The sequence below is a fragment of the Panthera onca genome, chromosome F2 (assembly GCF_046562875.1).
Source record: "Panthera onca isolate mPanOnc1 chromosome F2, mPanOnc1 haplotype 2, whole genome shotgun sequence".
Taxonomy (NCBI): Eukaryota; Metazoa; Chordata; class Mammalia; order Carnivora; family Felidae; genus Panthera; species Panthera onca.
The window spans coordinates 78,877,398-78,902,530 of record NC_138356.1 but is presented as its reverse complement, the minus strand read 5'-3'; the positions used below and the strand labels follow the sequence as shown (position 1 = coordinate 78,902,530).

The window sequence follows — 25,133 nt, the reverse complement described above, 5'->3', positions numbered from 1 at the left end:
CCCCGCAGTTCTGGAGTCTGGATGTCCAAGATCAGGGTGCGAGCAGATTCATCGTCTGATGGTCCTTTTCCTGATTCATAGATGGCTGTCTTTTCTCTGTGTCCTCAAAAGGTGGAGGAATGAGGGACCTCTCTCCAGGTTCTCTTTTCTAAGGACACTAATTCCAGTCATGAAGCCTCTGCTCTCATTACCTAGTCACCTCTCGAAGGCCCATTTCCAGATACCATCATGAGGGAACTTTGGTTTCCATGTAAGAATTTGGGGAGGACATAAACATTCAGTCTGTAGCACCTGTCTTACTATTATTGAAAAGAAGCTCAAATACCCAGTCCTTTTCAAATGCTACTACTAAGCCTCATCATATCCAAACTATTCATGCATTGTTGTTACCGCTATTTAACCCAGTCTAACTCCACCCCTATTCTGGATATAAACCAGAGCAGCACATGACCCCAGTCTCTGCTTGGTTTTGCATTCAAGAACTACCGACCCCAATAAAAACCCATTAAAGGAACCCTACTTTTTGTCTCTCAAATAATTTGAGAGGAAATCCAGTTTCTTACCCACAATATCACTTATAAAACAGAAATTCCCTTTTCTTCCATCTGTGGTCCTCTTACATACCACCGTTGGTCTTGGGTCCTTCACTCTGTCCCTGAAATTCTCCAGGGAACCCCCCCCCCCTCCAGTTTGCCTCATTTGCTCACCACCAGAAATGACCACAGACCTTCCATCTCACATGGGGTGCGGGGCTCCTGTCTCCTTAAAAGTGCCTGAAACCATGGAGCAGGCATATGGAATCCCCTTGGGAATGTCCAGTTTTAGTCCGTCTTTCCTCCAAAGAAAGTCTCAGAACAAATCCTCCTGCTTCATTACATCAACCGTATCTTTTGTCTTTGGCTATTTTTTTTTTTTTTCAGTTTTTTGGTAGCTGGAAGGAACAGGGTTCAAGCGTTGTTATTTCTGAAACCCTCCTTCTCCTGGGGCCTGATCTGGAGTGAGGATTCTGCCTCATGTAGGAATTAACCCTAGAATAGAAAACTTTTTGCAAGGGAAGCTGTAAGATGAATGTAGGGCTCTCCGTCACGTAGCAGGTCTCTGTAGATCCCGGTCTGTTCCCTACGGGCTCACCGTGTCAGGCCCTTAATCAGAACACCAGTCGGTAGAGGGGGACATCGTCCACCCCACCTCCCGCTTCAGAGCCAGCTAAAGTAAGCCATGAAATATGTTCATGCCTAAGTGATTCCACCTGAAAAGTAATTGGCTGGCTGCAGCCAAGGGGCTATAAATCAACTCTTTATTGTCTTTCCTCTTCAACTTATTACAAGCTTCCGTGGCGGACGAAAGCTTACTGAATTTTCATAAATCCTGTCTTTGGCCCCTTGCCTAGGCTCTTGATGACCTGGGAATCTGCACAGAGGATGCAGGGGTGCGCTGAGAGTCAGGGGAGGTGAAGGAGGGGGTGATGCCAGGGGTGTGGGTTCACTAGGGACTCAGCTGCCTCTTTACAGGACCAGGGCCATTTGCCGAGTGGTCTGTGTCTGGCCTGGTGCCCAGTGTAGAAGCCTGCGTACCCACTGCCTCCTGCAGTCCTGTGAATGTGCCCTACCACTGGGTGAAAGCTGCCTTCTGCAGAAGCCTCTCCTGAGAACAGGGTTCAGTGCAAGGAGTTTATTTGGGAAATGCTCCAGAAATCACTACTTGGGGGGTAGCCTGTGGGGGAAGGAAGGGAAGTGAGGGAGACTGTGTTCACGAGCAGGCTTGGGCTGTGGACAACTAGGGCTTCCTTCTGCTGACAGCCCGGGAGAGGTGAGAGGCCTGGTGCATCGCAGAGTTGTTCTCCAATGGGGGTGGGGGGAAGGCGGGGGTGTATGTGTGTGTCCACTCCTGTTGGCCAGCAGGTGGAGGCTGCTCCCTGCGGGGCTGACTCCCAGGAGCTCTCAGCCTGCCCTGTCCTCAGGCCAAGAGTTGTCCTGTGGCTCCAGAAAGCCCGGGATGCTGCCAGGTGCCAGGGGGAGGGGGCATTTGGAGAGGGGCGCTGATGGCTCGACTACATCACTGTTTTCCAGGTTAACAATCTGAGGTTCATGAGGTGGAGTGACTTGGCCAATGTCACATAGCTCGTCCTGTGCCAGGGCCAGGATGCACATCACCTCCCACATCCTCCCAAAGCAGTTCTCTTCGCCTGTGTCACCTCACCCGGTGGTTTCAGCAGGATGAGCGGGATTATCCATTTCCATTAAGCGCTCCCATTAAGGACGGATCAGCTTATAAGTTATTCTTCATGTCCTCCCTTCCCTGGCATTATGCTCTGAGGCCTTTGGCATCCAGGAGCAGTGCCCACTCCGCTGGAAGGGAGCCCTGGCTTTCCCTGCCAGCCTGTGCACCTCACTGGACAGGGATATGGGTGGCAAAGCAGCTGTGGGGGGTTTGGCTTCTAGATTCAAGACATTCACAAAAAACCCCTTTAATCTCCAAGTTGCCTCTGATCTTCCTTTAGCAAGGTTTTAAACGCTTAAAAACGATCCAGCTTAGGCCTGAGGGCAGATCACAGTGCTACTGAACCTCACCGAAGCCAGGAGCTCGAGGTCTGCAAGGGCGAGATTCCCGCTGACGACCGTGTTCCCTGAGACCCACGCCTTCTGATTCTGTCAGTTTCTTCATGGGTGAAGTGCCTGTAATTTCTGTAGCGGCAGCCGGGGTGTCGTGAGGTTACATCATGATAACATTGGTAATGACACCTGGCACCCTGCCTTTGACCTTCTGATGTCATAAAAATCCTCCCCCGACCTTTCCTTCCCGTCTGCAATCTTTTGTACCGACGCCCTCCTTGGTGTAGGTAGAGTCACATGTCAGTCAGGACTGGCTCGCTGTTAGGCTGACAGCCCGATGGAAGAAAGAAGCATGGAGCTGATGATGTGCAATAAAATGTGTCAGTGTCCTAACAGTTTTTTTTAACTCCCCATCATCTAGGAAATAGTATAAGACTAGAGATAAAAGCTCCTGAAAGGTGGCAGAACAGTAACCCCAGTGAGCCCGCTGGTTGGCCTCCAGGGGGCAGCAGTGAGCAGGGCAACCAGGACCTGTGGGTCCTGTTCTCCTTTTCATGTTCCAGTGAAGACAGAGAGGTAACACCACTTGCCTGAAGTGACAGCTGAGACTTGGCGGAGCTGGGGTTGGGCCCCGGGCATCTTGCTGCGCTCTGGGCAGGGTAGCGATAGTGACACGTCCATGCTCGTGAGTCTTCATGGGACAGCGTCTTCTCCGCGCACCGTGGCTTCTGAGCTACGACTCAGGAGGCTAGCGGTTGTTCTCTGCCCCTTTCTTTATGGAGGTACAGTTGCCACACAAGGTCACGCCGGTTTCAGGTTATACAGAAGCGTTGCGTTTTGTTCATGTGTCTTATCTGCCTGTTTGGTTCCGTTCCTTTGTGTAGGAGAACCAGAGAGCCACTCAGGTCAGGCCGTCCCAAGAAGGAGGCTGGCCAGTTTCCCTCGAAGGGAGTTGGTGCAGCCACGTGGCCACTTATCTGGCCCTGCTGGGGGACATTTCTCAGGCATTTCATTATGGGCATTTCTCAGTAGTTACCCCAAAGCTGATGCCCAGGGAATGTGCAGGTCTCTGCTCACTGACACGCACTCCCATCCTGTTCTGTGCACAGGGCGAGGTGGGGAGGGTGTGGATGGCGAGACACCCTCATACCCTAGAGCTCTGCATATGACCAGGAACTGAGTATCCCACTCTTGGTGTTTAGATTCAAGTCTTGGTTGATGAAACAAAAAGATTTTTTTTAATTTTTCTGTTTGTTTACTAATGCATTTTGAGAGAGAAAGAGCATGAGCAGGGGAGGGGCAGAGAGAGGGAGGGAGAGAGAAAATCCCAAGCAGGCTCTGCACTGTCAGCACAGAGCCCAGTGCAGGGCTCGAACTCATGAACTGTGAGATCATGACCTGAGCCAAAACCAAGAGTGGGACCCTTGACTGACTGAGCCAGCCAGGTGCCCCCCAAAATGTTTTAAAATAAGTTTCCATGGTCACTTCTGGTTGGGAGCTCTCCTTTCGATCTCTGTGGCTGATCTCAATTCCTTTACAGTGGGCCAGGCTGTTGTTCTGGCCTCGTTTGGCCTCCCTCCTACCTCACTCCTGGATTTCCACCCTGGCCTCCCCGCCTGGCCTTCTCCAGCCGCTGGGGTGCCCACACCACCCCAGAGCCTGGATCTGAGCTCATCCGTAACTCGGAAGCCTCTCCTGAGGGGCACTGCAAGCCCTTCTCACCCAGGCAGACCCCAGCTGCCCTGGGAAAGTATGGCTGCAGCCACCAGGCATTCCCATGTCAAGGAAAGGAACTGTTCTTTCCTGCGCAAAGCTTGACTTCTCCTCTGCTGGGGTCTGCTTGCCCTTCCCTGCCTGTGAAGCCCACCGGCCTCTTCCCCCAACCTCTGTCCCCTGGCATCCTCTGGGTAAAGCCTCCCCCAAGTCTCTCAGGCAGGTGTCAGCAGCTCTGGCATCTTTCAACCCAGACCCATTGAGTCCCCATTGGTTATTAGAAGGGTGGGTTTCCTTACTTGAGCACTGAGTGTAGGCATCCTCCGTGACCACCACAGAGCCTGGCACACGTTAGCGTTCAGATAAAAGACCGTGGAGCAGAAAATTGCACCTTGGTGTTAGGTTATCAGTGGGGAGAAGGGGTGAGAGGTGACCAACCCTCAAAGGAGGGAAACAGTGATGTCAGCATAGCAGCATAGCAGAGAAAAGGTGTTTAGCGTATCTAGAGCCTCTCGGGGCTTTCGGTTTTGTGAGTTTTCACTGTCTGCAATTATCAGCAAATAACAGAAGCATTGTGGTACATGTGTATGCATGTGTGTATACTATGTGTGCATGCTACATATATAGTGTATGTGTGTGTATAGTATATATGTGTATATATGGTGTATATAGTATATTTATAGTATATGTACACACATACATACACACTGTATATACTTATATTTATCAAGCATATATATTTTATATTTGTGTAGTGTGTATGATATATAATGTATATGATATACATATAGTATAATATACATTTAGTATATAGTATACATATATATAGTATATATAATATACATATAGTATAATATACATACAGTACATAGTGTGTAGTATACAGATAGTGTATATACACGCATACACACACTCTATACTTATACTTATTGAGTATATATACTTTATAATTATGTGGCATATATAATATACAGTGTATATAATATGCATATAGTATAATACATGTAGACCCCATAGTATATAGTATACATATGCATACATACATATACACTATATGTATGCTCATATTTATCAAGGAGAAATTCAGATACACCAAAAGAATATTTTGGGAGAATAGCCAAATGAGCCTCATGCAGCCACATTTAGCTCTAACAACCAGGATCGCTGTTCAAGGACACTGCTTCCTATTCATCCTCAACTACCCTCCATTATTTTGAAGCAAATCCCAGATGTGTCTCGTTTTATCTGTAAATAATTTTGGTATGTTTCTAAAAGACAATGACTTTTAAATGCAACCACAGTTTCATTATTACACTCCGCAAAGCAATTTCATAACATCATCAAATATCCAGTCAATTCAAGTTCATATTTCTTCCATAAATGCCATGCTTCCGTAGTTCTCTTTTGTTCGAATCAAGACCCAAATAGAGACAGTAATTGGCTGATTTTTTTTTAATTTCTTTTATAAATATGTAGACTTCCCTCCATTATTTTTTCTTTCCTTTTGCAGTTTATTTATTGATGAAACAAGATTTACTTTTTGGTCTCATAGAGCTTCCCACAGTCTGGAATTTGCTAATTTACTAGTTTAACACATTGCCCTGTGCCTGCATTTTCTATACATCAGTAATTGGGCCTAGAGCCTTGATCAGATTCAGGCTTGATGTTTTTGGCAAGACTTCACAGGGAGTGTGTTCTTCCATCAGGAAGCACATGATGTCTGGTGGTCTCTCTCGTGGTGATGTTCACACTCTTTGATGTCCAATGCTTAGATCAATTAGCACATCAAGGGTTGCAAATTGATGCCCTTCTTGTTCTACCAACTCTTTTTTATGGATCTGCTAGAATACTTCTAGATGGAGGAAAGGTCCCTCAATTATAATTTACATACTCAGTGGTACAATTCATATGGTACAATACATATGGAATGTTCCAGTCTTCCCCTTCAGTTATTTTCAAATAATGACTTGATTCCCTAGCATCTCACAAAGATGATTAATTAGGTGCTTTTGTTTTTCATCAGTAATTTTGAACTCATGGATTCAAATACATTTGATGCATTTTTATGTATCTTGGTTATTCTTCCTGTTGATGCGCAGGTTGTCTTAGCCGATGCCAATAGGAGCTTATCCCCGTTGACCCTGAGTACCTTTGACAAAAGCCTAGCGGTCTCTAATCGTGTCCTTGCTTCTTGGAATGACAAGGTGCTCTAGGTTTGTGTACATTCCTTGTCCAGATCCAGGATCAGTCATTTCTCCAGGGAGCTGTTTCCTTCTAGTGGAACATGGTACCAAAGGCCAAGATATGTGTGTTGGGGTAAAGTGGCTGTTGAGCAAGCATATCATAGGGCATAGTCTTGGAAAAGAGGGTTGTGGTTGTTGAAAACATGCTTAGGCTTCACATGTAAGAATGCTATTATACACACGATCCTCCTCAACACTTTCATTAAATTTCTTGAACGTATACTGACAAAAGAGCTGTGAGGGTGGGCCATGCACTGAATGGCTTAGTTCTCTACTTAGAGCATCTGTTTTCACTTCTGATCACTCAAGGCAAGGTGGCCATCTAGCTCTGCATTCTGCGTGGGAGACCAAAGCTCAGAGACAAAGTCACTTGCTTAAGGCCAAACAGCTAATAATCGATAAAGCTAAGATTTGAAATGAACGCCTTTTTGACAACAGAATTCATCTTTCACGTGTGGATTTTATATGAAGTAACGTGAGAGAGAAATTTGGAGCTCAATGTAATGAGCAAGTTAAGTGCTTGAGGTCGGTCATGGAGTTTCATTTAGAACCCAGGGTGCCTCTGAAGTGACCTGGCAGTGTTCCCCTTGCTGGTAATCAGTTGTCCCTGGGTCCTTTCCTTGAGGAATGAGTGCAGTCTCAGTAGAGAACTACTCAGAAGAACGTAGACTTCAGATGTGTGTGCGTTGGCCCATGTATACACTGACACATGGCGGAACCAATGAGAAGTAAGGCAGGGAAAGTGGCTTCAGAGGCAAATAGACCCGCAATAGAAGTAGGTCTCTTGTCTTATCTGCTTGACTTACCTGCTTGCCCGTAGGCCTCTGGAGACTCCCCCTCCTTTCTTCAGTGCACTTAAGAGGATGCTACCTCTGTTTTATCAGGTAGTTCTGGAATGACTTTTTGTTTGTTTGAGAAAGAGAGAGCACTCACATGAGCTAGGGAGAGGGACAGAGAGAGAGAGAGAGAGAGAGAGAGAGAGAGAACCTCAGGCAGGCTCCACTCTGAGCAGTGAGCTTCATCCCATGACCTGGGATCATGACCTGAGCTGAAATCAAGAGTCAGATGCTCAACTGACTGAGCCAACTGGGCACCCCATCTGGGACATATTTAATAAGCAGACTTTAAGGTTACCTGGCTTGTCATATTGCCAGAAACCTATGCATTTATGAGCAATCCTTCTTCCTCTTGGGAATATCTGGGAAGTTCTCCTGGGATCTGCCACACAGAGACGCAGGGTACACTAGACTGGGCAGGAGGTGTGTTAACCCCTCTGTCGAGTGACTCCCGGTGTGGTTTGGGCAAGCCTCAGTCTCCTCTGGCCTGACTCTGATCATCAGTGAAAAGTGAGCGTGATTACACCTGATTCCAAAGTTCCCGTACTCTAAAATGTTCATTTTGATGGAGTCCCATTTGCTCTGATGTACTTTGCCGTAACTGCCACGGGGCACTGTGCTGAGTGCTGGAGAGACCATGCCGAGCAAGGTGCTCAGTACCCACCTGACCACGCAGCAGTCAGGCATTCAGCGGGGAGGACAGGCAGCCGAGAAGTGAGGCTGGTCTCCAACGTTGCGTCCTGGATGGGGTGCATGGAGGGGCTAGGGGACATCTCTAATGAGCATCCCATGAGAAGCCGGGGAAGGCTTTCCAAGGTGGTGACATCTCAACTGAGAACCGAAGTGTGACAAGAATGTGTCCAGGTAGAAGAGCAGGGCACACTCTTCCACGCAGAAGCATAGCATAGGGAAGATTCAGGGCAAGGGAGGGTTCTGCTCACGGGAGGACCTGAAACCACACAGTAATGCCTTAATCAGTGGCCACATCTTAGATGCAATATCCAGAAGCCAAATCCTAAGCTGGATGCACTCATTGCAGGGTGGACCGGGGTGGGGAACATCCCCTGTTAGGAGGTGGGGGCCACCACAGCAGCATCAGCCAAAACAGGCCATGCTGGGGAGTCTGGCCCTGCGTGTGCCCCCAGCGTGTCCCAAGCAAGACAAAAGCACAGCACGAGGATCCTGGGATGCTGGCTCCCACCCTGCACCAGAGGTCCAAACTAGAGATAAGCTCAGTGTCAGGAACCAAGTGGGTGCCAGGATAAGGTGGTACCTGTTCAAAGGCAAATGGAGAAAGTTCCAGGACGATCTCCATGTGTGGCATTTCCGGGTGTTGTGAGCAGGTGTGACCGTGGCTTAACACCAGGGGGCAGTTAGCTACTCCTTTGAGGACAGTGAAGACCTGGCTTGGAAATCATAGCTACGGTATGTTTACGGTATTTCCTTCTGACTTTACTTACTTGTTTTGTTTGTTTGTTTGTTTCTTAGGGACCCTCTGGACCACCAGGAGACAAAGGGCCCCCGGTACAGTATGAGTGAAATGAAGGGCTGGGCTTCATGGAGAAATTCTTTTCTAATTAAAGCAATTTTATATTGGGGCAGCTAAATGAAAGTGGTTTCTGCAAATCCCTAACATTAAACAGTTCCAATCTCTAGAAAATAACCGCCAGTCTCTGGAGTGGTAGATTAGGAACGGGATGGGTGGTCATCGAATCTCGTGTGTGCGTGCTAGAGTTGGGCAGAATGAGACTGGCTTTGCTTTTTTGGCATCTCTGCATCACAGAAGGACAGCATGGCTTGACGAATTTTATCTAATTACCAGCAGAACTGCTTTTGAGTCCTGACTTCACCACCCCCAGCCACATTATCCTGATCAAGTTTTGGGGGGGGGGGTCTCTCTTAATCCGTAAAGTGGGCATGAGAGACCCATGGGCCTTTGCGGAGCTCCGATGGACTAAATGTGGTGAAGCCACAGGAAAGCTCTCCATAAACATTTGTTCTAAGGAGTGGCCGCCATGAATGATAAGCATATGCATGCATTTACCAGGAAAATGTGAATTTCTACAAACTGCCCCCAGAGCGGGAGGAGCTGCGTATTAGCACCGATGAGGACATATTTTGCATGAAAATTCTGTGCACTCAGTGATTTCTGAACCGAGAAATGGCGTTTTTATACCCATTTTTTATAGATGAGAAAACAGAGGCTCAGAGCAGTTAATTGATAGCCATCAGATTTCAGAACAAGTTAATGTAGCATAGCAATAGGGTTGGTGATACGGCGGATGGGGCTCCTACAGAGGGGTCGATGTGAAGGGGACATTTTGGGAAGTCCTCAGAGAGGCAGGGTTTGCTCCTGAGCTGCCGTGTGGCACAGTTCCGGCACCTGCCAGGACAGAGAGCTGATTCTATTTAAGGAAGATTTCCACAGGAAGGGAGATCCACAGTGAAAAATATGTGTGAGAATTCCTGATACTGTCCAGAAATTTTCAACAGAATGGGAATGATTTTCTAATAGAAAGTAATAAATGTCCTCTACGTAGTGGACACTGTGCACAGCCGGCCAGCAGCCCACCAGATGCAGAGGGGTGAGCCCCAGTGCGCTCACCGTGGGAGCTGACCCTGTGACCCTTCCGCTCAAGGAAGGGGCCTTCCTCCTGGGGCCTGAGCAGGAGGGCTCACAGTGAAGGTGTTCCAGAGCATTCTGTGTGTGTGTGTGTGCGCGCGCGTGTGTGTGACACTCCCACTTCCACAGCAATGGGGAAATGAGTAATCACTGAGCAGGGAATCTTGGCACACGCATTATATCAGATTCCTCATAGTAACAGGCCATTTGTACAATGGGAACCAACTATTGCCAAGGAATGGGGGACCTAATTTTGCTTAAGCTGTTGGCGAGTGACTTACCTTCTTTTTTCCTCAGGGATCCCGAGGCTTACCCGGATTCCCCGGCCCCCAGGGACCAGCTGGCCAGGACGTAAGTAATGAGAAATGGTACCCACTCAGCTGGGGTTCTTATGGACCCCCCTGGAAGCCCACCTCCACCGTCTCCCAGCCTCCCCTTGACCAGGGAACCCCCGGAGGAATAGTGCTTCTCCACTAATCCCTGCCCCTTCCCCAGGAACATTTTTAGATTTTTGATCTAAGACTTAGGTTGATCGTGACCTATGATTTTGTATTGTCTAGTTTTACTCCTTATGCTTTTTGTGTTATGCTTTCAGAACCTCATTAGCTCCCAGTGTCCCATACAATGCCTCCTTTTTTTTTTTTTTTTTTTTTTTTTGGCAATTTCCTTACCTGGTCCTATCTGCTCAAGTCAGGTGCCATGGACTTGTTCTCCACGGACTTGTTCCTGACCCATCCCTGCAAGGGCTTTCTCCCTTATCTGATGCTAAAGATGCATCACTTCTGACATCGTGACGACGGTAGTCATCTCGTAGTATCCATTGTCTGGCTTGTGCTCAGATAGATCTGAGCTCCAAGAAGATAGGGACCATGTGTCTTCTACATGGGTGTTGCTCACTGCATCCTCTGACCGGATGGTAGGCTGGCAACAATGAATTCCTATGAAGCAAAGATGTCTGGCGCCATTAAGTGGTAGCATTTACTCTTAGACGTGCATCTCTCCATCTATACTTTCAGTTCACTATGGGCAGGGACGATCAGTCACCCTCCCCTTCCCTTCCTTGGTTCCACTGCAGAGGAGGAAGTTACACTCTAGAACCTGTCCACATATTCTCATTTGCCTGCCCCAATCTCAACGTGCTGTTAGAACCAGTCCTGCTCTCCAAGCTGGCCCTTTCACCTGTGTTTGGAGAAGGATGGTGGGATGTGTGCATGAGCCATTTGCAGCTTTGCATTTTGGATAGGAGTCATAGGGTGGGCATATTCTAAGTATTTGCCACAGTTGAATACTTTCTGGGAAGCATTGAGTGCTCGGCTGAGGTTTCAAACCATGCCTTTTTATTGGTGCCAGTCTTTACGGTTGGGTGAATTTTTTCAACCCTGTTACACTTGGCGGATGCAGAGGTGGGGGGCCATGAGCAGAGTGGCTCTGGATGATGAGCTTAGCACAGTTAATGTTTCATTTCTTTCTTCTCTTAGGGTGTACCAGGAAATCCAGGAGAAAGAGGGCCTCCTGGCAAACCAGTATGTCATCTCACTGTTCGGGATGAATATTGACTCTCAAATCAGGGCTCCAGTGAGAATAAAACACAACTCAGATGGTGTGAGAGGCTAAAGGAGGGACTTCTCACAGAGCCACGGGCGGGAGGCTGATCTGAGATGCTGGGGAGCCCAGAGATAAGCCACGGTGGGAGACCGACATGGCCATGACCCTGACCCCAGTTTTCAGCACCAAGCGAGAGCACAAGGGTGGGGAAGGGCTGCCAAATTGGAGCTGTCGTTGTGGGTTCAAGGCCACTGCCAGAGAGCTGGGCCCAGCATGGGAGCAGGGTCTCCCCAACTCCAGTTTCCTGAAGGTGGCCCTCCTTGTCCACCTTAGCCAAGGCCAGCAGGTACTTAGCCCCATGACACATTCCCCACGGTGCAGCCTCAGGTTGTTGAGTAGGACAGAGGGTAGAGAGTAGAACTGGGGGCGGGCAAATGGACCCCACTGTACCTTGCAAATTCCTGACTGGCCCATTTCCTGCCCCTGTCTAGTATGTGAGCGCCATCTGGTTCCCCTTTTATATGATGGGAATGGTGGTAGCCATGGGGTTGCTGGGAAATGTCTGGTCCACGTGCTGGCTCCTTGGTGGTCTAGCCCATGGCTCCCACTTGCCAGGAAATGACTGGTCCTGCACGTCGGCTCCTTGGCGGTCTAGCCCAAGGCTCCTGTGGGCTCCCTCACGTGCATCATGTATATCCCCCATGTTGCTGTTGGCAGAGAAGCCCAAAGGCTTGGCCAAGTGACCCAGCCACTGAATGGGGTAGAGGGGGCCCTACCAGAAAGGAGTGGTGAAGATGAGCGATCCAGGCAGGCGGGCAGCGGTGCAGACACGGGAGAAACTGGTCCACTGATCCACTGAAAGACGTTACCCAGGAGGGAAGAGAGGGTAGCATCAGGGCTGGGGATTCTGAGGTCACAAGGGGGAGATCATAAGTTTGGTTCTGAAACCAAGATGCTCACCTGCCAGAAGCTTCAGCTCAAGCTGGACCTGAGAGCATGAGTGTCCTGTAAGCCTGACCTTGAGGACTCAGACAAGCACCCAGGGCTCAGAGGCCACTGTGGGTGCCAGCAACCTTCACACCCTCTCCTGGGGTGCTGGGCACAGAGGAGACCTGGATGGGGATGCTGGTCTATTCAGAAGGGTTCTGGAGGCCGTACCCTTGTGACACGTGACAGGTCATGTGAGAGATTAGGGACCGCTCACTCACCCTCCTCCTCTGCCCGAGCCAGCTCTGCAGCAGTGAAGTCAGCCCCGCAGAAGCCACGTCATTAGCCCGGTGCAAGGCCCCAATGACGCGAGGGGAGAGTAAGGTTCAGGCCGGAGACTAAACGGGGGTTCAAATGACCTCTGCCAAATCTAGCCCTTGACACCTCTCTGCGAAGAGAATTAAGCCAGCACACAGACTGCTGGCAGTGTGCAGAAGCATGACTGTCTTATAGCTGGTCACCTGCAGAGGGAGAGGGAGAGAGGGAGGGAGGAAGGGGGAGGAAGGGGAGAATAGAGGAGGGAGAAGAAATAGGTCTGTTTCTCATCACCATTAAATTTACTGAATGCACTGCCCACAAATGGTCCCAGATACATCCCAGTAGCTGTTGGGGTCTCTGCTCTTGGTGGTCAGAGGGGGTCCCCAAGCTCCCTCAGGCTCAGTGATTCACCGGGAGGACTCCTGGAACTCAGGAAGGCAGCTCCACTCACGGTGACGATGACGGTTCCTTATGGAGGGAGGACACAGGTGGCAGCCAGCACGGGAGGATGTAGAGGCACGGAGCACAGGGCTCCCAGTGTGTCTCCCCTGGAGGGCTTGTGGGGACAGCACTTCACTCCCCAGCAGTTTCCTGGGGTCGCACGGATGTCGGAGGGCAGCAGGTGCTCGGGGAAAGCATGGCACGTCGCCCAGAAAGGAAACTCACCCAGGCCCTACCAGGTGAGGCGTGTGAGGGCGTCGAGGTTACCCGTCAGGAACTGGCAAGGTCAGAGTGAGTGGGTTTGGACGCCCCTGGCTGGCTGAGTTCAGCCTTTACTGCACGGTCCCAGAGCACTTCTCCGGCGCTGCACCCACAGGACTCCTGTACTGGGCATCCCCGTCCAGGGTTGGGCCCCTCTCTGCGCCTCTAGGGGGGACTCTTGGGCAGCAGATGGGTTGAGGGTGAAGCCCGTGAGGATCGAGGGAGGCAGGACAGGGCAGGGGAAAGGGAGTCTTGGCCTGACCCCACGGGGACCTGGATCTGTGAACGGCACCACGGCACTGTCCCACCTTGACACGAGGCCACTGTGTGTCACCCCTGTATGGGTCAGTCCTGCATTTCCAGCCTGCCTCCCCAGCAGCTGGTGGAGCGATACACCAGGAGGCGAGGAGGGCTCAGACTGGCCTCAGCACTTCCCACCGTCTGTTTGCCTACCTGTCCGTCACTCCTGGAATGACCCATGTGTGAGTGACTCCTCAGAGGCCAGCCTGGCAGACGGCTAAGCACCTTGTGCCCACCCTCGGAAGGCACTGCACCCCACAGACCCGTTCCTGTCTGTTCTTACATGACCTACCCCGAGAGGTTTATGGAAGAGGGTACAAGGCATTAATTAAACTCTTCCCCGAGGCCACGCTGCACCTAGACTGAACATCTGCTCCCTGTTCTGTCTCTGTGAGTGCTGCCTGGCTGTGTGGTCTGGTGTGGCCCGACTCTGATTACACAGGGGGCTCTCATGGCCGCATGGAAACATCGCAGCTCATGCGACACCAGCAGCATGCACATGTCCCGATTTGAACAGTACTAACTTCCCAGGGAAAAATGTAAGGCTTCAGGATAAAACCTCTTTCTGCTTTTAAATTAAAGTTTTAATAAACAATATTGCAGAGGTAGGCCTTCCTGCAGAGGGTCTCGCTCAGAACGAGGGAGGTCTCGGCTTCTGTTGTAGCAGCCGCACTCAAAGTGAGCTCTGCCTGTGGGGCTGGCACTGCCTGGGCACCTCCAAATCGGAGTCTGCCAGCCTTTGTCCTGGGTCTCCACCTTGGGTCACAGTCCAGAGGGTCTGTGATAGAGCACCTGTACCCAGGAGCCCGGGAGACCACACCCATCCACAGTCACTACCAAGGTTATCCTGGGCAAACGTACGTGGTGCCACCGACACATGGCTTTGGTTAGCCGCAGGGTGCGGCAGGAGCCCTGGAGGGTCAGGGAAAGGGGTTTGGTAGCCTGGAAAATGGTGTTGGTGTCAGCGTCCCCAGGATGCTAGAGGTAATTCATAATTCATAAACTCAAACACAGGCTTAATCAAAAGAATTCAGCAGTGTATGTTCACTTGTGGCCACAGGCTTCCCATATTATAGAGGAAAATCTAATACCTTCCCCTGGAGACTGGATTCTCTGGCACTCTTTCTCCGTTGCAGAAGTTAGAAGTTTGCAAAATAACCATGTCCCTCTACTCCAGTTCTACCTAAGAATTCTCTCTTCCTTCAGTGTCTGCCTTTTAAGCATTGCTTTCCCTCCAGCTGTGTGTTCCTTATACCCCAGTATGAACCCAGCCTCCACCCCACCTTGGCCATAATCCTAACACAGCACACTCCAACTCAGTGGGTTTGACTGCAAATTTGGGGACCTGCAGACTTCTACGTACATACCTTCAGAGGCTCTGTAATTACCCCTGACTAATGAGATCCCCTTCCCAGAATTAACACTCCTTCAACCCATAATGAAGGGCGAGGATTAGAATGCGATTTCACTGGGGAGAGCTGGAAAAGTGGCTTTAAATTCATAGTAGGTTGTCAATGACTGATGGCAACGGCTCTTACCCATCTGGGGAATCCAGGATAGTGCCTCCCTTTGCCTTCCACAGCACCCATATGACCTATGAGGTTTTGAGGGGGGCAGGGAGGAGAGGCCACCAGGAGAACGGGCCAGCAGAAGGGGACTGGGGACCAGAAAGGCTGATGTCAGTCAGACTTGGTTAGGACTGACAGCCTGTATGGTGACCACAGAAGTGACTTCTTCCCGTGCCACCTCGGCTTGGGACATATGCAGGGCTTTTTGCATGGTGTGCAGGGCACAGATGAGTTCTGCGTGATGGGGCACACTTTGAAGCCCTTACACTGGGCTAGAATGGGATACACTGTGTGCACGTGTCTGTGTGTGTCCGTATTGACTTCTTTTTACTTTGGCAGGGGCCTTCTTCTCTACTGTCTCCAGGGGACATAAATCTCTTGGTCAAGGTAAAAGCATGAAGCAAATGTGCATGCGTTTTGAAAATGGTGATGGGGAGTTGGAGATCTCAATAAGTTGTGGGGGTTTTTGTTTGAACAACCGTGTGTTAGTGTCAATGAGGCCAGCAGCTGTTGAGAACTCCCTGTGTGCCCGGCGATGTGCTCAATCCTCTTTCTCGTCTGGCAGCCACCAGCCATGGGTGTCAATTTAACTTTAAGTTAACTAAAATTAAATGCAATTAAAAATTCGGGTCCTTGGTCCCACTAGCCACGTTCCAACCACATGATGGCCAGATGTGGCTAGAGCCTGTCTTATTGGAATGACACAGATACACAGCGTTTCTGTCCTCACAGAAAGTTCTCCTGTGCAGGCCTGTGCTAAATGCTGGGTGTGTATCTCTCTCCTACAGTTGCTCTAGGAGGTTGGTACCGTTTGCATTGTAGGTTGGCATGTAAGGAGCCTGAGACCCTGAAGGTCAGTGTCTTTCTAGGAATGCAAAATCCAGTCCTCGCTGATTTCAGAGACTGACCTCTAACCCCACACAGGGCTGTCTCTCGTGTTCTGAACAGGGGGCCGTAGGCAGAGTCAGGCAGCTTGGGTGTGCGTCCTGCCAGTGCAAGGGCCAGGGTATGGGTGCAGGGAGGTGAAGGCCGCTTCTGGGCCCCTTGGCCAGGAGGAGACCAGATCTGGGTTCAGACTTAGATGGTTTTCAGAACCTGTCCATCTTGTCCATGAATGCCGAGAGCCTTGAGAAGCTGGACATCCCTCTGCTGAGATTGAGCCAAGACCACTAGGTGTCCAGGTGCCTGACCAAGGGCCTCGGGCCTTAAATGGTGGAGGCCAGGACAGGCTGTGAGCAAGACAGATGCATAAGGCCTGTGCTTCAGAAAGAACAGTCTCACTGCAGTGAGTGGGGAGGACACTTTTCCTGGCTCTGTGTCAAGCCTTTGTCTTAATTTAGGGTGAAGCTTGGCATTTGTGTGATCAGCCTCTTCCTCACTTCCTGCATTCCAAACACTTGGGTGATGCCAAAACAAACAAACAAACAAACAAACAAAACAGAGTTCATGTCTGAGAGCAAGGGAGGAAAACAAAAGGGAAAAGAAGACCTTTCCAGAAGCCTGAGATTTGTAATCTCTGTACACATTGAGATGCCTTGATAGAAAGTTATACATTTTTTTTAAAGTAGTAGTAGAAAGTCTTTCCTGATTTTAATTGACAAGAGAAAGCTTTTTTCACAGTCAAGGACATGACAAGAAATCATTACCTATTGATTCAATTCCTTGTTTATCGCAGGGTTTTATGAGCCTAAATCATTTCTCATAATTCCATTGCTCTAGAAGGAGCTGGCTTTGCATCAGCCCTGTCCCTCCCCTGCAAGGATTTCTACCTCAAGACGTCCCAGCCTTTCTGCCAATGATAACAGTAATGTGGAGCCTCATGCTTTATGGCTACAGCATTGAAAATGACATTTAGTCAGCTTGGTGTTCCTTACCTGCTACAGGGTGCAGCTGTGTTCATCAGAGCAGCTGGGGACCCCGGAGGGAAGTGGGCACCCACACTCAGGGTGGTGCCTGAGGCTCCCTGGAGCCATGGAGCTGCGCTTTGCCTGGAAACCCTGTAGACAACAGCCTGGGGCCAAGTGGGTTTGCCCAGGTCAGCAGAGTGTACTGTTATCGTTCCCTACTTTATAGCAGGTTAAAGACTGCTGGTCTGGGCCAGGTGGCTGGTGGAAAGTCCCTCCCTTGCTGAGAAGGCACCTTTTATTGCAGAATATTTATCTCTGCCCCCAGGAATTTATACCATCACATACTTCATTCTCATAGTTGGAAAACTGCCTGGGTAGAGAGTTCATCTCCTAAGAGTCCTGGTGAAATGAACTTCCACAATTGGATGTGTGCCCAGCAAGGTCATCCTCAGGATATCTCCATCAATCAGATGGCTCCCTTGGAGAAATATTATTTTATCTGATCTTCACAAACAACCCAGTGGGTGGGCGCTGTTACGTCTGCATTTTACAAAGGAGGAGGTTGAGCCCAGCTGGGGAAGGCACTTACTTGTTCAAGGTCACAGAGCTGGATGATGGCAGTGCTGAGACCCAAACCTAGTGTGTCCAGCTGCTGGCCCCCGTGTTTAACGCCCCTGTCATCTGACTTCGTCTTGCATGGGCCAGAGCTTGTGACAGCTACCTGATAAAGTACAGGTAGGTGGAGAGTTTCCTGCCTGTCGCCTGGAGCTTGGACGGGTAGGCTGCACAGTAGCCCTTTGGCAGGGATATTGCAGCAAGGATTCAGGTATCTGGCAAGAGGTTGGGTAAGATGACCTGGAGGTTCTCTCTACTCCTGGAAAGCAACAACTGCTTTCTTCACAAAGCAAAGTCTGTGGCATTCCTCCCTCTGGTAGGCATTTTCTGGTGCATTTACCTGCTGTACTGTACCCTGCTGACTACCAACCCAGTGAGCTGGGTTTGATGAAAACATCCCAGACAAAAGAAAGGGGGTAGAGACCGAGGGAATCAGCATTTATAGACCCCACACAAAGAACCCTGCAACACAACTGGGGCTCTGCCTGCATTATTTCATTTAGATATTGTAACAATCCCCTTAGGAAGGAGAATGACCCTACGATAAGGGAATGGACTCAAAGGCCTTGAGTGAGTTGCCTGAACAGCTCGGTTAAGTAGAGAAGTTGGCAGCCGGTATTGATGACCAAGGGCATCTTATCGGTAGATGAGGCAAGACAACAGATTCAGGGAAGGAAAGACTAACAGAAATCGCAGGGGTGCATTAGCAGCTAGATTCGTTGTGCTGTCACCATGTGCCAGGCGTGGCGTCAGGCATTTTTCACGCATTATCTTGTTTATTTCTCACCGGACTTTGAGGTCCTCTGTTCACAGATTAGGAGGCTGAGACTCAGAGGGGTGAAGCCAGGATCCCAGATGGACAGAGGCTTCGTGTGGTCTCTTGCAAACAGAACCCTATTTAGTCTCAAGGCATTTGGGGTAGCCCAGGGCCGGGAAGAACCGGGGGTCCCAGGGGCCAGAGTGAGCGTAGATGCGACTGCAGGTTGGGGGCTGCTCTCACTGTGTTCCCTGGATTCCTGGACTGGGTCAGTGTGGTAAGTCCAGCCCCCACACTGTTAGGTCTGGGGACCTGCTACAACTCATCTTCAATGAGCCATCCTACACAGAATCTGTGACGAGGACAGACCCAGGCTGCGAGCCCTCCAGAAATTGGAAAGAAATAGGGAGGCGGGGAGATTTTATATTAGGTAGATACAGATAACCCCTTCATGGTATGTATCCCACCACAAGGAATGGTTCCGGGTCACCACTGTGTCCACCAGTGCCTCCAGCCACAGCTCAGTGGCCAGAATCTCTGGTGCCCCCACGTTAGCCCCATTCCCACAGAGCGTACACCCATCGCTGCAGAGTTTCATAGAGATACCTCGTTTGAAAGAACCACAAGAGAAGGTCTAGGAATAGGGGATTTCCTCCCGAATCTGCTATTCTTCCAAACAAAACACACCAGCCAAAACCAGTATACTTTGGTTTGTGTCTTTCACCTTCACTCCGTACACCCCAACATTTGGCACTCCCCAGCCTCTAGAAAACATTCAACCAGCGGCTCAGACCACCTGCTAAAAGAAGATGGCACAGGACGTCAAAAGGTCAGAGGGTCAGTAGGGCAGTTGGGTTGGTTAGTTCATTTACTTACTGAACTCGTGATGCGCAGGAGGCTCTTTGCTCTGAATTGGGCATGTAAAGATAAAGCAACTCTACCTCTGTCTCTGAGAGCCCACACCTTCTTTTTGCGTGGTGGGGAAGGGACGGACCTGTACACGGACCACGTCAGCAGCGAGGCAAGCACTTCAATAGCAGGAGTTCCTGGGGCTGTGGGAGCAAGAGTCAGAAGCAGTCCCCCATCTGAAGCAATCAGGAAGGCTTCTTGGTGCAGGAGATTTCTAAATACTCTTCAAAGGTTGCATATGAGGGGCGCCTGGGTGGCTCAGTCGGTTAAGCATCTGACTCTTGATAACTGGTTCAGGTCATGATCATGTGGTTCCTGGGATTAAGCCCTGCGTCGGGCTCTACACTGAGCATGGAACCTGCTTGGGATTCTCCGTCTGTCTCTCTCTCTCTGCCCCTACCCCACTTACGTTCTCTCTCTCTGTCTCTCTCAAAGTAAACATTTGTTTAAAAGGTTGAATAGCAGTGAGGCAAATGAAAGGAAAGTAAGCCATTCAGAGTTGCTTTTATGAGTCAGAAACCATCCTGAGTTAGAGACCAAGAAGAATGCTCAGTTACCCACACTGTCACCGTTAGTATGCAAACGTGCAGCTGCCACGGGCCTATGCACACGCCTCTGGCGGAGCAATCGGAAGGCTGTGGTTGGTGCATTTGTTTTGTGCCGATGGACGCCATGTAAGCATGAACTCTTCAAGACGTGTACTCACCGGGTCTCAAAGCAGAAAGGTGTGGAGCCTAACTGGATGCTTTGCAAGTAGTTTTGCACTGAGGGAGTCACCGAGTGCAGGCATGAATTGAGGCTACTACCTAAATGCACTGGGAATGATCTCACATTATTCTAAGTGCCTCCTCTGTATTATCTCATCCAATCTTTGTCACAAGAGGGGAGGGAGGATTGCAGAGAAACTAGCAGGACTCTGGGATAGGACACAGGCTACAGTGTGATCAAGCCAGTGAGTTTTATTTGCTGCACACTGCACTCCAAACTGCAAGGTCTTGGGATGACACAGACAAATTAGAAATCATGTTCCCTGGGCTCAGAGGACTTCAGAATCATGCCAGGGACATCACTCACCTGCCTCAAAGAAGTAGAGCAAAGGTCAGTTCCTGGGACCATTTATGAAATGCTTGCTTTGGACAAAGAACAATGCCAGGTGTGTGTGGTCACATTGGGTGTGTGCCCATCGCTTCCTTTGTTCGACTGCTTTGTGTACAAACCACTTAGGCAGACACACAAGACAGAGAACTTGGCTTCCAGCTTGGTTCTGTCGCCAGCTTCAGAGATGGGACATGTTATTTTGTAAGAATACTAAATGTTTGCATCAAATCTGTAATGTTATTAAATGCTCACAGGAAGTGGTGCACTGTTGACATCATCGTTGTGGGCTCTACTTCGAGCAGTCTGGCTGGCTAGAAGTAGAGAGAAGGGAGGGAATAATCCAGATGTATCAGTACTAAAATCTAATTTAAGATTAAGAGAAAAATGCAAAGTTAGACACAAATACTCTGGGTAACGACTCGATCCACCCGTTTGCTTTTATATCACTTGCACGTGTCTTCTTTTGCTCTACCAGTAACTATTACTTACTGTCCCCAGGATGTGTGCAATGACTGCCCTCCAGGCCCCCCGGGCCTTCCTGGTCTGCCAGGTTTTAAAGGGGACAAAGGTCTCCAGGGAAAGCCAGGGAGAGAAGGCACAGAAGGGAAAAAGGTAAGGAGAAAGGGGGAAACTTTGTCCTTGTCCCCGCGATGAAATGTATCATTTTTGGAGATCACAGCCCTGCCTCTCTGGTACAGATGTGGGGGGAGCCTACTCAAGGGTGTGAATATGGGAGGCAGGGGGTCATCTTGGGGACTGGCCACCCCATTAGACGTGGGCTATGCCCATGAATGCATGGTCACACTCAGTACTGCCACCTGCCCACACCCTTTGCTCAGACATGCTGGATGGAGGCAGGAGATGGAAATTTCAGCGGGAAATCAGTGAATAGGTGTGTCAGGGCAGCAGCTTGCTGGTGACTCTGGGTATAAGCTCCAGACACGGATTCTTACTGTTCTTTTTTCCTATTCCTGCTACAGGGAGATGCTGGGCCCAGGGGCCTCCCAGGGCCTCCAGGAATCACTGGACCACAGGTCAGTGAGCCCTCATTGACACTGAGTGCATCCTTTCTGCTCATGTCACTGGTTAATCCAAGTTTGAGGAAGAGTAATGTCCAGTGGGAAGGAATAATGGTTTTAAAACAATGACACCCACATTCAGGGTCTAACCATGGCTCCGACTCTCTCAGTGGCCTTGGGAAGGGGCACTTGAACTTCCTGAGTCTCAGGTTACTCCTCTACAAATGCCTCAGTGGTTGAATAATGAAGTGAGCTAGTGGGTTGGAGTGGGGAGTCCTCACTGGTTAAGACTGGAGCTTTGGGGTCAGAGGGCTCTGAATTTGAATACCAGCCCTGGGTCGAGTCAGAGCTGTGTGGTCTCAGGCAAAATCTTTGACCCTCTGGACCTTAATTTCACCACCCAATAATAGAAAGAATAAAAGCAGCATCAGGGGGCACCTGGGTGGCGTGGTTGGTTAAGCGTCGAACTCTTGATCTCAGCTCAGGTCTTGATCTCAGGGTCGTGGGTTCGAGCCCCATGTTGGGCTCTGTGCTGGGTGTGAAGCCTATTTAAAACAAAAACAAAAGCAACTTCAGAGATTTGTTAGAATTGGACGATGTGATGCACAAAAAGAACTAGTCACTCAGTAAATAACCTCATTAGGCAAGTGCTGTGCCAGTGTGGGTGAGTGTTACTACCATTCACAGGAATGATGAGGCGCCCATCTAAAATGGGCAGGGAAGCTCTGTGCTTTCATAGAGCCAGGGAGACCAGCCCGGGAAGAAGGAGCTGTGATCTCGACCATAGAACAGGAGGGGAGGCTCTGGCAGCCGAAAACAGGTGTCTGGGCTGTGTATTTGAGCGCCTTGTGGTGATGGTACATAGCTCTAAGCGCGAGAGACTGTGTGAGTGCAGACGTGGGGCCAGGAGGGGAAGAGAGCTGACCCTCCACCCTCAGTCGCCTTCCCCCACCATCAGTGCCCCTGGGGGCTGTCCCTGATCACTACCTTGGAGACCCTGTGCTGTTGCAAGCTATGTACGCTACCCTACCCCGACATTCAGGAGCAAATGTGTCACTGTGTCTCTTCCTGTGGCCTGGCTGGGACATGGCGTGGCTTGTCTGACATGAAATTCAGCAGAAAATTGTCAGTAGGAGAGAGCGAGCTCAGGAGCCAGACCTCTGGAGTTGGCATTCCCACTCAGCAATGACCTTGGGCTAGCTTCTTACTTTTGCCCTTCCCTTTCCTGCTGGCAAACTGAGAGGTATAAAAGCAGTCACCTTCCAGGCCTGTGGCCCTGAGAACTGCTGAGGGTGCCTCCACCAGGCCTGGCACTATGCAGGCCCAGCACCAACCTGCTTCTCCTGCTTTTTTTAGCCCGTGGGGTCACAGCAGCGACAGGGCCGGGACTGGGGGGAGGACCTGGACGTAAGATGTAAGGGAAGCCCAAAACCTCAGTAACCAAGATAAACAGGACTTTAGTGCAATATTTTAAAAAGTTTAGAATTAGTACAGTTGATTCACAAGGAACAAAATGTCACTATTTTATTTTTAAAGTTTTTTTTAAGTTTATTTAGAGAGAGAGAGAGAGAGAGAGAGAGAATGAGTGGGGGAGAGGCAGAGAGAGAGGGAAAGAGAGAATCCCAAGCAGGCTCCTTGCTGTCAGCACAGAGCCTGATGCGGGGCTTGATCTCATGAACTGTGCGATCATGACCTGAGCTGAAATAAAGAGTCAGACTTTTAACTGATGGAGCCACCTGGGCACCCCAAAATTTTCAATAAAGATGGGACCTAACCCTACGCTTGAACCATTCACCTTCCTTAAACCCCTAATCCCAGCCCTGTGGGAGCCCCATTTATTTACATTTGTATAGTTTGTTCATCTCGGATTATTTGGCACTGATTTTGACTTTGAAGAACACAGCATTGGCCTATTATTAATTTTGGATACTGAGCTTTCCAGAGCTCCTTACATGTTACACCCAGGCCAAGTGCTCACTTGCCTTGCTCCAGGGTCAACCCTGAAAATGGGGTTGGACCTCTTATTATTATATTAGAAGGCAAGGAAGCCAACACTGTGGGGTAAGAACAGGGCGCTCACTGGAACAGTTGGGCATCAGGATGACAAACATCCAGATTTCCCAGGCCTGCCTGGCAGGCTAAGGCATAGAGTGTTTGTGATCCATAGACTTTGTGAAGTCTTACAGGGTTTTGACATACCCAGGGCTCTTGCTTTAGGAACTACAGCTATCAGGTTTCGGTGTAGATGGAATAAGAGATTTTTTCCTGGGCAGTGTTAGTTAAGAGACACCCGTAAAGTGTAGCATCACCTGTGCTATTTACCCTGAATTACTCCCCCTTTCTGGGGTCATCAGCTGGGGCTAAGCTCCTCCCCTGGAGGATTCTGCAGGCTACTTTCAGCTGATCCTTAAGTAACCTTTGCTGTCAACTCACAGGCTGCTGGGCTTAGCCTCTGCTGAGGAAGGGCTTTTTATGCAGAGAAACAAAAGCAAATCAATTAAACAGATAAGGAGTTCCCTCCACTAAGTAGGGATTGTTTTCTTTATCGGCCCAATCCCACCTGAAGTGCTGGTGTCTTGGGACAATGGCTCTGCCTTTGTTCCTTGCTAATTCGCTTCCAGAGAGGGTTTGTTCCTTTACATATTCAGAGAAAGCCAAAGAATGCTTCCACCCGGAAAAAGAACAGAAATTATGCTGCAGCTGAAAGACAGGGTTCTAGCTGTCTCCACTTGGGAGTCCATCATGACCTTGAGAAGTTGGCAGGTGTTAGGGTCCACCCTACTTAATGAGCTCCCAGGCAGTTACAGTGGGCAGCATACGCAGTATGCTCAGGTTACCTGCTTTACAATATCATATCTTGCAATGGTCAGCATCATGCTAGGAGGTACACATATTGTCCCATTTTACAGATGAGGAAGCAGAGGCTTAGCAAGATTTAAATGCCAGTACTACCAAACTACTAAGTGATACTACAGAGGGGAATCTCTGCTGGCAGGACTCCAGGACCTCCTACCCCCTGTTAGTATCCCCTAGGGGTTTAACCCTAGTAATATTAGGACCAACTCCAGCACCAAGGACAGCTCCTGGTGGGGCGGAGGCTTCCCCTTACCACCACCTACTGTTGGGGAAGTGAGTCACAGAGGAGTTAAATAGCTCATCTGAGGACTCACAGGCTTGCCTTGATTCTTGGCTTCAAACCCAAGCCACTCCATGCTCGTTATTCATCCCACTCCACTCTCCAGAAAACAGACGGGAGGACTGTTTCATTTTCTCTCGCTTATCAAACAAGATCTCAGCTTGACCTGCAGACATGAAGATGAATTTGTACACTGAAAATGCTACTGGTGGCTGAGCACTTACAAATATTTTCTCGTTCTTTCGTAGCCAGACGTCCCTGTGTTCACTGGTCATGTGCATCACCAAGGGCATTTGTTTGTTTGCATTTGCAACCCTGCATCTGGGAAATCAGCTTCCCTAAGATTTATCTTGCAGATTTGCAGCGGCTCTGACTGCTGGCTGGGCCTGGGGAGGTCACTGTCATGATCAATTACAGCTTCATTC

The 25,133-nt window shown here is 49.6% G+C and overlaps 1 protein-coding gene across 1 annotated transcript in view; it reads left to right on the top strand.

Moving 5' to 3' along the window:
* Positions 1-25,133, top strand: part of COL22A1 (collagen type XXII alpha 1 chain) — a 259,389-nt gene that overhangs the window by 180,475 nt on the left and 53,781 nt on the right. Inside the window, exons 41-46 of the mRNA XM_078441921.2 lie at positions 8,833-8,868; positions 10,265-10,318; positions 11,446-11,490; positions 15,667-15,714; positions 21,052-21,165; positions 21,534-21,587. Of these exons, the coding sequence (XP_078298047.2) occupies positions 8,833-8,868; positions 10,265-10,318; positions 11,446-11,490; positions 15,667-15,714; positions 21,052-21,165; positions 21,534-21,587 (351 nt within the window). The remainder of the gene's footprint in view (positions 1-8,832; positions 8,869-10,264; positions 10,319-11,445; positions 11,491-15,666; positions 15,715-21,051; positions 21,166-21,533; positions 21,588-25,133) is intronic.